At 47.0% G+C, this 13,404-nt stretch overlaps 1 protein-coding gene across 1 annotated transcript; it reads left to right on the forward strand.

Moving 5' to 3' along the window:
* The first annotated feature begins 266 nt into the window (after positions 1-266).
* Positions 267-13,268, forward strand: Oaz2 (ornithine decarboxylase antizyme 2). The gene is given in 6 exon segments (XM_052712667.1): positions 267-474; positions 9,440-9,515; positions 9,517-9,597; positions 10,814-10,989; positions 11,776-11,861; positions 12,071-13,268. Coding segments are annotated over 6 exon segments (570 nt in total). The 5' UTR covers positions 267-454; the 3' UTR covers positions 12,202-13,268.
* Positions 13,269-13,404: the final 136 nt, after the last annotated feature.

Below are 13,404 nucleotides of genomic sequence, written 5' to 3' on the forward strand. Positions count from 1 at the left end.
AAACAAAAAGCAGAAACGGAAGACTGGCCGCCGCCGCCGCCGCCGCCGCCGCCGCCGCCGCAGCTGAGCTCCCGGGTTTCCAAACCCCCTGCCCACCCCCTCGCCCCGGCTCCCGCCCCTCTTCCCAAGATGATCGCCAGCCTGGTACGCCTGCGCCTAGGCGGGGCGGCGCTCTGCCCTTTGTTGTGGGCCCCAGTTTCCCAGGACACCAAGCGGCGCTGGGGTGGGGTTATGCAGATGAGGCACTCGGGGGCGGGGCGGTTGCTCGGCGGCGGCCGGGGAGGGTCAGTTGGAGGCAGGCGCTCGCTGAGGCAAGAGGAGGGCTCTCGGCCCGCGGCCTGACAGGGACTTAGCCCGCAGAGACCGGCCCGCGCGCGCGACCCCACACCCACCCACTCGTCCACCTACCCACTCCCCGCGCCGCCTCCTCCCACCCTGAGCAGAGCCACCGAGGATGATAAACACCCAGGACAGGTAACGGCCCGGCGCAGGCTCCCCGCCCCCACCCTCCCGCCGCAGCTCCAGAGGCCTCCTCCTCCCCCTTCAAGCAGCCGGTCTCCGGCCCCCAGGGGGCTCCATCCGCTCCCACAGGCCCCCTTCGCCACCCCTGCCCCCTAGCCCCAGCCCTGAAATTGGGCCTCCTTCCGTCCTTTACCCCCTTCCTCCAGCCCGGCCCATCCCCCTCATCCGGGCTTCCTTCTCGCCCAAAGCGCCCCCCCCACCAAACGTGGACCCAGCCAGTCGCCCCTTTTTCTTCAGCCCAGCGGAACGGTGCCCATCTCCCCATCCTGGGCTTTCTCCCACATAGTCCCCGAATTGGTTCTACCTTCCCTAAATCTTTCTTACTCCTCCACAAGTCACTTTAATCGCTTTAAATCCGTTCTCTAGTGGAAACTGCACCCCAGCCTGACTCCTCTCTCAGCCCTGCCTGGCCAAGGCGGGCTCTGCCCGCAGTTTTCAGTTCGACCCCTTACCCCCATCCCCACCCTCCTTTGGATGTCCAGTCACCCCTTGGTCCGCCCCACTTTCCCTCTCCATCTTTCTCCAGTTAGGCCCCATTTTCCTGTCTGGGAACCTCATTCCTTTTATTTCTCAAACACTTTGGACTCCATTCCTACCCTCTATCCTGTTTTCTTAGTGATGTCCCCAACTCTCTTCTTCTACATACTCCAACCCTTTAAACACCATAAAGTCTTACTTGGGACTCTCTTGCCTTTTCTTCTTAACCCCCATCTTTAAAATCCTTACACCACACAATTTAGCCTGTCCCCTTTCCTGGGAAGATCTTTAAACTTCGCTCCAGGGCCTTCAGAACAGGACTGTAAGCCTTTGCCTACTTAAAGGCCCAGTCCCAGTTTCCCCCGTGGTTTGAAGAGAGAGGGGCGGCACATTGTTTTGAAATGGAGTGGATTTCTTAATTTTTATCCTCTACCCTCTCAACCAAAGCTGGTAGAACTCATCCGTCTATTCCCTTTCTCTTTTTTTCCACTTCCTCCAGATATCCCATATTTCTGCCCCATATTCTCTTCTCCAAAATATTCCATAACTTTCCAACTCTTCATGATTTTTAACCCCACTAGCTTATCTATTAAAGTGGCTTCCAATAGCAATTCAGATATGATTCCTCACACCCCCTTCTCCCATAGGGCTTGTTGCTGACCCCTTCAAAACTTTGGAAACTCATTTTGATCTTTTGTCCCCATATTGGACTTTTATGGCCTCTGACCTTCAGCAAGCAGATCCATTCCTTAAACTGTGCCACAATGCTCCACAACCAGACATGGCTTCCTCTTACAAGTGCCATCTTTATTGTTGATGTTCCCCTCAAAGCTTGGGCTCCTTTTACCCTAAATGATCTTGTAACTTTCTCGTTTCTACTTGTCCAGCAGCACTATCTTCTTTTCCAACCGTGTTCCTCACATTTCAGTATGTCTTCAGTCAATCAGTCAGTGACAGTGATCTGTTCTTCCCCTTCACAGATTACTCCATTTAGCCTAGGGTAGAGCCTGGTGAGCCAGTTAATTCTCATGTAGAGCCTGCCTTGAAAAATACTGTTGCTTTCACCCTAAGAAGGCTTGGCCTTTCTCATCACATTCCTGCAGTGGCAACCTTTCCTATACTTACAAGGGCTTCATCTTTAGGGACTCCTTAGTCTTCCTCTGTTAAGAAGGAAACTGGCCAGGCGGTGGTGGAGAGCCTTTAGTCCCAGCATTCAGGAGGCAGAGGCAGGTGGATCTCTGTGAGTTCAAGGGCTAGCCTGGTCTACAAAGTGAGTTCAGGACTACACAGAAAAACCCTGTCTTGGAAGAAAAAAAAAAGCAGTGGTGGCACAAGCCTTTAATCACAAGCCTCAGGAGGCAGAGGCAGGTGGATCTCTGAGTTCAAGGCCAGTCTGGTCTACATAGTGAGTTCCAGGACAGCCAGAGCTACACAGAGAAACCTTGTCTTTCAAAAAAATAAGAAAGGAAATTCTCCTTTACTTCCTACCCTTATTGCTCCATTTAGTCATTTTCTTTCCCCAATTCTCAAAATCTTATCTAGTCTTCTATCCCCATTTCTTCTCTCCATATAGGAAACTTAATCCCTATTTCCTGGTTTGTTATGGTTGTGTTTGAGCCATTATCACCAACCTGCCAAACGCTCTTTGCCTACAGTCCCATTCTGCTTTTTCCTTTTCAGAGACTTTCCATTATAGGTCCCTCACTACATTCCATTCTTTGATTCCATTTTCATTAACCAGTCCTTCCCAGCTCAGGAGGTGGGTGTATACTTGGATGATGCAAGATGCAAAAGGTGCTGTTGTGGTCTGGAAAGCTGTGTGTGCGGAGGATGGAGGGCAAGGTTTGAGGATACGTGAAATGGGGTTTTTCTCTGGGGGTTGGAAGTGAGGCATTTCAGCAGTCATTCTCAGGAGTCCTTTGGACTGATTGGGTCTAAGTGCCAAGTCCTTTGCAGCATGAGCCAGACATTGGAGTATTTGAAACCAACACTTAGGGGCCTTCACTAATTGAGTCTTAGCTGAGTTCCAATTATGCCTCACTTAGCCAATGTGCTTACGTGTAAAAAGAAGAGGGTTGAGTTAGCTTAAGGTTTCTTCAGGCTGCCCAAGTGGCAAAACAGGCTCGCTTGTCTCCAGGGCCCTTGCTTTAGTGTGTTGGTAATTTGAGGGGCTTGGCTATGTGAGGCAGGTGGAGGGAGGAGTCAGCTGGCCTGCCAGGGCCTGGGCAAGCTGGTCCTTGGATCAGGCTCCTCTCCTTTGGCCTGGGGGTGGGGTGGGGTATACAGGGTGTCTGGTTTCTTTGCTTTATGGCAATCTTGTTTCCATAGTGTCCTTCCCAGCCTTCTCTGCTGGCCCTTAACTTTCTGAAAGGAATCCTGTTGGAGTCCTAACTACGGGTTCTGATAACAGCTGGATGTTCTTCCCAGGCAGTGTTGGTGTTTTGAATGTGCAGTGTAGGGAGCTGGCTGAGAGTTTAGTTCCCATTGGGTGGGGGATGGGCTTTCCAACTTCCCTGGCCCCAGTGAAAAATTCAGGAGAGGGAGGACTACTTTCCTGGAAGAAATTGTTGCAGAAGAGTTGGCAGTGTTTTGAAAACAAGGCGCTTCCTTTCTAGCAGTCAGATCAGTATCTCCAAAATGTCAGAATTCCTGATGGTGGGGGAGGGAAGAAGAGCAAGTACAAGACCCCTTTATTATGTGTTTTCAACAATAGCTTTAAATTGAAGAGGAAATCAAATTTTGTGACCTTTCTCTGCCTGGAGTTGTAGGGACTGTGGAGACAGTATCTGTGTAGGGCCTGTTTGGGACCCTGTGACAGTACCGTATATGGAGTATAGTCAACACTGGCTTCGTTAGCCATATTGTAGTCAATCTGTGTGATTGGCTGTAGGGAGAAACATTAGGTTCCACAGGTGGTTTTTTTAGGGATAGGGAGGGCCCAAGAGCACTTCAGGGCTACCAATAGTACCTTCACTGCATTCCTCTGTAATGGAATTTCTCTCTTCCCAGATAGTTTGGTTTTTTTATTCCCCCTTTCTCAGCAGTTTGCTTGTTGAGTGTGGGGCAGTAGAGACTGGCAGCTAGTCTAGGCAGAAATACCCCTACATTGGGTGTACGCTGTAGAAAGCAATGGGGACTAATAATAGCAATTCCCCATTCTGCCAAGAAATCCCAATTTAGCCCTAGAGCTGTGCATATATATATGAAGGAGACGGAAGAGTAGGGCAGAGGCATGTTACAAATGAGTATTTCTGGAAGAAGCCATTCTGTTTTAAACTGGTATACAGTGGTAATTCATGTTGATGCCATGACTTGGAAGGTTCATTAAAAGTGATAGGGCTGGGCATGGTGGCTCAAGCCTTTAATCCCAGCACTCTGGAGGCATCAGCAGACAGATCTCTGTAAGTTTCAAGGCAAGCTGGTCTACATAGTGAGTTTGAGACCAGCCAGGGTTACATGATCAGTAAGACTTTGCAAACTACAACAATGAAAAAAAAAAAGACAGGAAGGAAGTTATAGAGTAGACTGTAATGGCTCAGTTGAGGAGCAAGAATTTGGTTATTTGAGCAAGACAGTTTCCTGCTAGCAGCAGCAAATGCCTTGTGTAAGAAAAGCTTTACCAAAATTCCTAGGCCTTTGATACTATATAAACAATGATGTAATCCTGCCCTCCCTCAGAGGGGAGGTTGGACTGTGTGAAGAGCTAACAGTATAAACTACACTGAAGAATTTAAAATGTAAAAATGTCTTGAAGTACTGTACAATATAGTACAGTTGCTTAAGCTATCTAGCAACTACAGGTGGCAATATAGTGGTGTCTGCCATTGGCAGATGTACCAGTTAGCTGTGCGATTAGCAAACATCAGGGGCACAGATTTTCTGGCTGCCATCTGATGTATGTTTCTTGTGGAAAATCAACCAAAACCCAATTTTGCTTTCAGCCTATGATTCAGAGTGGTGATGTCATTTTCTTATAAATATGCTGATTAAGTAGACTCCCTTTGGAACATATAACAGCCCTGGTGAAGTGACTTAGTGACTTATGCCTGGCACCAGTCAAAGCCTCTCTCTCCGATACTGAGAGGAATTGACAGTTGGAAATCAGCCTTTGTGGTCACCTTAGATTGAAGGTGGCTGACGCTTTCTATCTTTCTTCTTAGGTCCTTTTTGCTAAGTTGCTTGTAGCTCTGGACTAGTCTTGCTTTACGTAAGGATTACTCATCAGAGATATTCCAAGTCTTAGGGTACAAGCAGCCTGGGTGAGGGAACTGAGGGTGCCCTGGGTGTTGTGTGAAGCAGGGCCTGAGACATGAATGGGTCAGAAGTGGAGAGAATGAATGTAGAATACAGGGAATGTGATTTTGGTATTACCAAGGCCAGATGATCGTCTCTGACAGGCAGTGGGGATGAAAGGGAGACTTGACTAGGTTGAGGAGACCACTGCATTGGAGTGAGAAATTATACTATCAGAGAATCTGAATTCCAAGTATTTGTTAGATTAGGTTGTGCTTTGTGCAGACTAAAAATAAAAGAGAAGGGGGTGGGATGACAAAGTGAGCTGGAAGTTTTTTTGTTTTTTGAGACAGGGTCTCACTGTCCAAAATCACTGTGTAGCTTGGGCTAGCTTTGACTTCACAGCAGTCTCCTGCTTCAGTCTCCAGAGACCTGGGGCTACAAATGAGTCACTTGTTGACTTTTTCCTTTTCCTTGTGGTACTGGGGCTCACTCAGACCCACAAAATGGCTTTGTACATTTCAGGCAAATGCTACCACTGAGCTACATCTCCAGCCCCAGAAGTCCTGTGTCATTGTATTTAAAGATAGATCTGGTGTGGTGGTGCACACCTGTAATCTCAGCACTTGGGAGGTAGAGGAAGAAGGATCAGAAGTTCAAGGTCATCCTCAAGTACATAGTGAGTTTGAGGCCAGCAAAAGCTAAATGAGACCCTCTTTCAACACACATACACAGGAAAAATTAAGGTTAATTCTTTTAATTAATTAGTAAATGCTGTCAAGATTCTAAAAATCTGATAAAAATTTGACTTAGCATCAACATTTCCCAGGTATACATCTGCTACATATACTGCATGATGGTAGTCATATGAAATCATGGCTTGCTAAGGACATTTCATTGATGTATTGATTGCTGGAGAATCAAACCTAGAGCCATGCTTACTAGGCAGGCATGCACACTCAGCTCGCAGATGCTGTGAATTATGGACAGTAAGTGAACTGTATATGGTACTAGATGATCTGAGGTGTGGTTCCAGGGGCAGATTCTTTAACAGCTGAGGAAACAGGCACAGTACCAGCTCTAAGCTCCCATTGTCTTGGGAGTTGCCTTGGATGTGGATCCCGGACACCTTCATTTCCAGTGTGGTCTATTTTCTAAAAAGCAGGACTACTGGGCCAGCTGGATGTTGGGTACAGTATACTATATTTGACTTAATCTTTTCAGCCTCTGGCCTTAAACTTCTTTAAAAAATGCTAAGTTCATTCATCTATTGTGTGTGCATGTGTATAGTGTGTATGGAGGTCAAAGCCTGTTCATTTTCCCATGTTGGATCAGGGGGTTGAACTCAGGTCATGAGGCTTAGTGGCAAATTGTTACCTGTTGAGCCCTCTCTCTCATCTCATGCTAGAACGAACAGAAATCCTCGGTTTTTGTTTTTGTTTTTTTGTGGAAGGGATTGGGCCATTTCTGCCCCCTAGTGGAGTAACTAAAATCTATGGAAGGATTGACAAAAGCTGAAAAAAACAAAACCCAAACCAAATAGAATATGAAAGCCTTTGTATTTTGTGTCAAAGACTTGTCTTTAAGAAACCACATTTACTGGATGGTAGTGGCATATGCCTGTGGAGGCAGAGGCAGGTGGATCTCTGTGAGTTCAAGGCCAGCCTGGTTTATAGAGTTGAGTTCCAGGACAGCCAGGGCTACAGATTTTGGTATCTTGTTTGAACATTAAAGTCAGTATCAGAAAAGGTGGTTGTTGCTAGGTAATTTCATGTCCCATAGTTGCTGTCCATCCTTCATCCCTTCCCTTCAGAAATGACAATCAGGTATTTTAAGTGTATAGTAATCTGCCATTCACTTTGAGTAACTAAATCAATGCATTATAATGGACAGTGAATATAATTTTTATGAACTCATGTCTACTCAGTTATTTCTGTTAGGGAACTGGACCTGGATCCCTGTGTACACACATGCCTTCTGCAGGCTTTTTACACGGGAATAGCAGAGTTTGTACGTGATGATCTTGTGTGTATGGAGGGAAGTGATCTGTTACCAAGGCGTGGACTTTATTGCATTTACTTGGAGATATAAAGAAACCAGAAGTATCACAGATTAGTGTAGGAAAAGATGCAGGCTCCAGGAGTTATTTCTGGGAAAACAAAGAAGATTGTGTCCTGCCCCCCACACTGTGATCCTTTCTGGGGTGGCCCCTGGTTTCTGCCATTTCTGAGTGTGAATTAGATATGAATCAGGATGCTGGTTGGGATGTGGGGCTTAAGTTCAGTTAGGTCAGTCAAGTAGAAGTCTGGCAGCAGAATTCTAGAACTACAAGGGCCTTGGTGATCTAGTTGTTTTGTGAACCCAAGCAGTTCTAGTATATAAGATACCTTCTTACCTGTCACAGAGGGTATTTGATTTGCCCAGTCCTAGGGGTAGCTCTGCCAGTCACTGTAAGCTAGCCAGCCAGTCAGCTAGCTTCTCCAGTGGCCCAGTCTTCTGGTACCCCCACAGAAGAACGTCAACCAAGGGTGGAGAAGGGAAGCTCAGATGGGGTTTGTGTCTTTCCATAGGATACTCCTGACTTGCTTTCTCTCTCTCTCTCTCTCTCTCTCTCTCTCTCTCTCTCTCTCTCTCTCTCTCTCTCTCTCTTTTTGGTTGCCTGAACAATGCTATTCCGCTCCTTACCACTTTAGAAGGGGAAGTCACAATAACTTTGTATAAAGTAGAAAATAACTCCCGTCCTTGTCCTTTAGCTGTTGGTAAGGCAGTTGAGAAGTATTCCCTGAGGATTTCCAGGAGGCAGGAGGTAGGTATATATAACCATCTGCAGATGTGGATGCCACCCCAGGAACTCCATTTCTCATTTACATACGCTTTTAGACCCCCAGTTGGAATCCCTTAGAGCTGAGCCATGGTGGGCTTGGACTTCTTGCCTGAACTGGAAAGCCGATACAGGCCAGTTAGTGGTTAAATGACTAGATGGTATATTTAGTTTTGTTGCTTTTCATTTGAAAGAACTCCAACCAATATGCCACACACCATTTCAGGGAGGAAAACCCCAATTTCCAGCATATGTAGATTTCTGTAGTGTAGATATACCACACTTTGCTTATTCAAGTTGCCAGCATGACATTGCTAAAAAACAGTTCTGTAGCCAGGCAGTGGTGGCACACATCGTAAATCCCAGCACTTAAGATGGATCTTGGTGAGTTCAAGGCCAGCCTGGCCTACAAATCGAGTTCCAGGACAGCCAGGACTATACAGAGGAACCCTGTCTAAAAAAACAGAAACTACAACAACAACAAAAGTTCTGCAGTTGTGTGTGCTGGCTGTAGCATTCCTGTTCACTCCTGGTTCCCCTGTGTTTGTGTGTTATGTTGTGGCTATGGGATAGGCCTGTTGCTGAGTCATGATGCACACAGTTTTCCTCTTTCCCTGCCATTAAATCAGAACCAAAGAGGGCAGTGGAGCAGATCTGAAACCCTTTTGTGTCTGCCTGAAGATTAAAGTGGCTGCCAGATAGGGTATCCATGTGGTCGTCCTGGAGAGCTTTTAAACATCTGTACCATTTGAGTCTTGGCTCCTTATTCAGGACTCAGCACAGATATCCCTTCTCTTACACCTGTGTCTGTTTTGGCAGTGTCAGTGTTATCCGTGTTCTCATGCTTAGGTCAAGAAGGGACCTGAGAAAGTGGAAGGCCCAGAATTTAGTGGCAGATCAGAGACAGACCATAGTACTCTGGAGCCAAATCCAAGATTTAGTTTCATTCATAAACCTAGAACAATCTGGGGCTTTTTTTTTTTTTTTAATTGCAATTCCTTTTTGGAAATGAAGATGGGAAAGTGAGTGGCCTTGTTAGTTTCTCGGCCCCTAGTACCCAGTCCATGTTGCCACTCCTTTTGAAGCTTAGTGATTGTACCACATAGGTGGCTAAGGCATGGCTGGTTCAAGGAGAGACTGGCTGGGGAACATGAGGCTGGAGATTTCTGTGTCAGAACTCACAGATGTTTGATAGGTCAGACATTCCCTTGGCTTTCTGGGACTCTTTATGCCTCTTGACCCAAAAAACTAGCATTCTGCAAGTTCAAGTAAAAAAAAACCTTGAGCAGTGGTGTAGCCTTAGAATATTGTTTAGGCAGCAGGAGGGCTGAAGGGGCATGGGCTAAATGTCTGGGTGTTTACTTTCTGACCTTCTGTCTCTTGCAGTAGTATTTTGCCTTTGAGTAACTGTCCCCAGCTCCAGTGCTGCAGGCACATTGTTCCAGGGCCTCTGTGGTGCTCCTGATGCCCCTCACCCACTGTCGAAGATCCCCGGTGGGCGAGGGGGCGGCAGGGATCCTTCTCTCTCAGCTCTAATATATAAGGTAAGGAGGATTTGGGTATAGAAGCTTGGGTGGAGCCTTCTAGATCCCATTGAGCTCTCTCAAATCCTGCAATTTTTCCTTAGTTTTCTCTTAGAGGTGATAGGGTGACTAAGAGAAAACGGGAACTGCTAACTTTTTTCAACTGAAGCTGCTTTATGCCTTTTCTGAAATCCTAGAGGAAAAACATTAGTACTATTTGTTGTCTTTTAATCTGTTGTTGATTGAGGCCCAGGACCTGGTCCAGCTTCTTTCTTAGGCTGGGAATGGAAAGTTAATAGGGCATCTGAGTTCTGTGTGCAAGGACTTGACTTTAACTCCTGAATGCTGGGATTACAGGTGTGTACTGCAATGTGCAGCTATCGTTCATGTAAAAAAATTATTTTGTGTTTTTCTTTTTTTGGTTTTTCGAGACAGGGTTTCTCTATGTAGTTTTGGTGCCCGTCCTGGGTCTCTCTCTGTAGACCAGGCTGGCTTAAAACTCAGAGATCCGCCTGGCTCTGCCTCCCGAGTGCTGGGATTGAAGGCATGCACCACTGCTGCCTGGCTATTAAAAAAAAAAAAATTTTTTTTTAAAGGCAAGGTCTTAGGCCACACATGGTAGCATATACCTTTAATTTCAACACTTAGGAAGGAGCAAAGGCAGGTGGATCTCTAGGAGTTCCAGGCCAGCCAGGGCTATATAGTGAGACCCTCTCTCAAAAACAAAGAACAAGAAACAAAACAAAACGGTCTTGTTGTGTATTCCAGGCTGGCCTTTAACTCATAATCCTCCTGCCTCAGTCTCTAGTCCAACAGTCCTGGAATTTCATTTGTTTTTGACATTTTCTCTTAAGAGAGGGAAGGGAAAGCCCTGATAGGCTTTCAGGGCATGGAGACCTAGGTTTTAATCTCAACTGGGCCTGTTACTAAATTGCTCTTGCCTTGTTACCTCATCTTTAAGGTGGAGATATTAATACATGACTAGTACTTTGCACAGTGCTTATTAGCACTTGTCTTAGTAAAGATTTCCTTTCCCAATCAAGTGCTGCTTTTACCAATAGCAGCCATTCTTAGAAATGGCTGCAGTGGGCTCACAAGGAGGTCTGTATTTCTGACATGCCCCATGATCCATGCCACCCCGAGAATGGTTCAAGGGATGGCAGCACCCTCTGGTTTAGGGAACATAGGATGTAGCATGTAGAATGAGCCTGTCCTCTGCCCTAACCTTCCTTCTCAGGACGAGAAGCTCACTGTAACCCAGGACCTCCCCGTGAACGATGGGAAGCCTCACATCGTCCATTTCCAGTATGAGGTCACCGAGGTGAAAGTCTCTTCCTGGGACGCAGTCCTGTCCAGCCAGAGCCTGTTTATAGAAATCCCAGATGGATTATTAGCTGATGGGAGCAAAGAAGGGTAAGGAGACAATAAAGAAAATGGTTATTGGGGATAGCAGCGTTATAGGGGAGTCTATACCTTCTTTCTTAGCTCTAGACTCTCCAAGTAGATAATGCTTTGTTATAGGTTATTTTTAGCCAGTAAATCAGGCCTGCTCTAGATATAATTAAAGCAAACAGTTAACATATTAACCCATTACCCACCAGCTAATCAGCAGCTGTCAGTTCCCCTTGAGCCACCATACAAAGGTACGGTTCCAAAGGCCTGGGAATACAGGTAGAGGGGCAGGATTTCATTGGATTGGGCACTGCTCTCTAAGCAGCCTATCTGTAAAAGTCAGTCAGTCCCAGAACAATTCTCTTGACTGACCTCAATTTTTCTTTTGAGATAGGCTCTCACTCTGTAGATCAGGCTGGTCTCAAACTCACAGAGATCCACCTGCCTTTGCCTCTCGAGTGCTGGGATTAAAGGAGTGAACCACCACACCTGGGCCTAGTGTAATACCCACAGTGAATTGGGTTCTGTTGAAGGCCCCACATTGTCCTGTGACCTGCACTAGTTAAGACAGTATTACTTTCAGGTACAGTTGAAGAACTCTTATTATAGGGAGAGAGACCCCACCCCCACCCCCGCCCCATCTGTGACTTATTTATCTCTTAATATAGGGCTCTAGATTGGGGCCCTTTTTCTGGAGATTCTGTGTCAACCTTGCTGGCTCTTAGGCTCCAGAGGCCCTTTTGGGGGTGGGGTGGAGGTCTGCAGAGGTGGCAGTGGACGCACCTGAGCAGTGCTTTGTTTCTGCAGATTATTAGCACTGCTAGAGTTTGCTGAGGAGAAGATGAAAGTGAACTACGTCTTCATCTGCTTCAGGAAGGGCCGGGAAGACAGAGGTGAGCAGTCAAAACCCTTTGAGGCCTATAGCCCAGCAGCTAGTGGGGCCTGGGGTGGAAGCAGAGGGCTGTGCACTGTGCACACTTGCCCTACAAACTGGGAGAGTCATGGCCAAGGGGGAGTGCCTGAGGCCCTCGTACTTTGTTTGTTCCGTCTTTGGGATTTTCCCTGGATTTGAGACTCCCCTTTCTATGATTCCTCTCTGCAGCTCCACTCCTGAAGACATTCAGCTTCTTGGGCTTTGAGATTGTGCGTCCAGGTCATCCCTGTGTCCCCTCTCGGCCAGATGTGATGTTCATGGTTTACCCCCTGGACCAGAACTTGTCTGATGAGGACTAATGGTCATAGAGGATGCTTTGCCCAAGAGCCACAGTGGGGCAAGAGGGGAAGTTAGGCAGCCCGGGACAGATGAGAGTGTTCCTGGCTGTCTAGGGAAGGACATTGAGGGCTCAGGTTGAGGGTTGCCCATTGTGTTCTCGGAGTTGACTCGTTGAAATTGTTTTCCATAAAGAACAGTATAAGCATATTATTCACATGTAATCACCAATAGTAAATGAAGATGTTTATGAACTGGCATTAGAAGCTTTTTAAACTGCTCTATGGTGTGCTCCATCTAGCCTAGGGGAGGAAATTGCCTGGAGGGGGAGAGACTGTCTGGTCCAGGGGCAGGGGCTGGTGGGCAGCACTGTTAGGCTCCGGTTTCCTTGCGGTTGGGCTTTCTTTTTTCGGTTTTTAAGACTTAGGTATTTTCTTTCTTTGCTTCCTGTCACCCGGGGCTTCTGAGTACAGGCTTTTTAGCTCCTGGGCAGTGTCCTTGGGTTGTTTTTGACACTCCACCTTGGGCTTCTTGGCATTTTGTGTCTGGCCTGGTGTAAGCAGGTCTGGCCTTGCTTTCTTTACAGCTTAGTGTTATTCTGGCATTTGGTTAAGCTGGCTTAATCTGTTTAATGTTACCAGTGCATTTTAAATAGGGGCATTGAAATTCACCCCCCACCACCAGGGCTTTTTTGGGGGTGCCTGGGCCTTAAGAAACTAGCCAAACTACATCTCAAGTTACCATTGGAGTTCTTGCTTCCATGGCCCAGGCCCCAAGATCTCTTTTCTAGCAAGAGCTGAGAGGAAGCCTAGCAAACTCAGGGCTTGGGATTTGTGGGGGAATCTGTTCTTAGGACGGGATGCCTCTGGCTGGCCAAGCATAGTACTGACTGCCTCCCCAACAGGTTCCAAGCAGTGCCCGCTCTACTGGGCCCAGGGTAGGCTGGACTGCAGAAGTGGCCTGCCCTTTACTGCTTCACCAAACAGCGTGTTCTAAAGGGAAAAGAAGGGAGAGAGATCTGCATTGGGTGTGGGGGTGTCAGGGAGGCAAGTGTGTTGTGTTACTGTGTCAATAAACTGATTTAAAGTTGTGGTTGGTCTGTTCTTTATTCCTGTATCAGGACCAACTTCCCTACCACTACTAGAGCTAAACATAATACAGATATGATATACACTTCCCAGGGAAAGACCTGCTCGTCTCTGGGGCCATGTTCCACTGAAATGTGG

This window comes from Peromyscus californicus, unplaced genomic scaffold (assembly GCF_007827085.1).
Source record: "Peromyscus californicus insignis strain IS unplaced genomic scaffold, ASM782708v3 Scaffold_11__1_contigs__length_118956290, whole genome shotgun sequence".
NCBI classification, from domain to species: domain Eukaryota; kingdom Metazoa; phylum Chordata; class Mammalia; order Rodentia; family Cricetidae; genus Peromyscus; species Peromyscus californicus.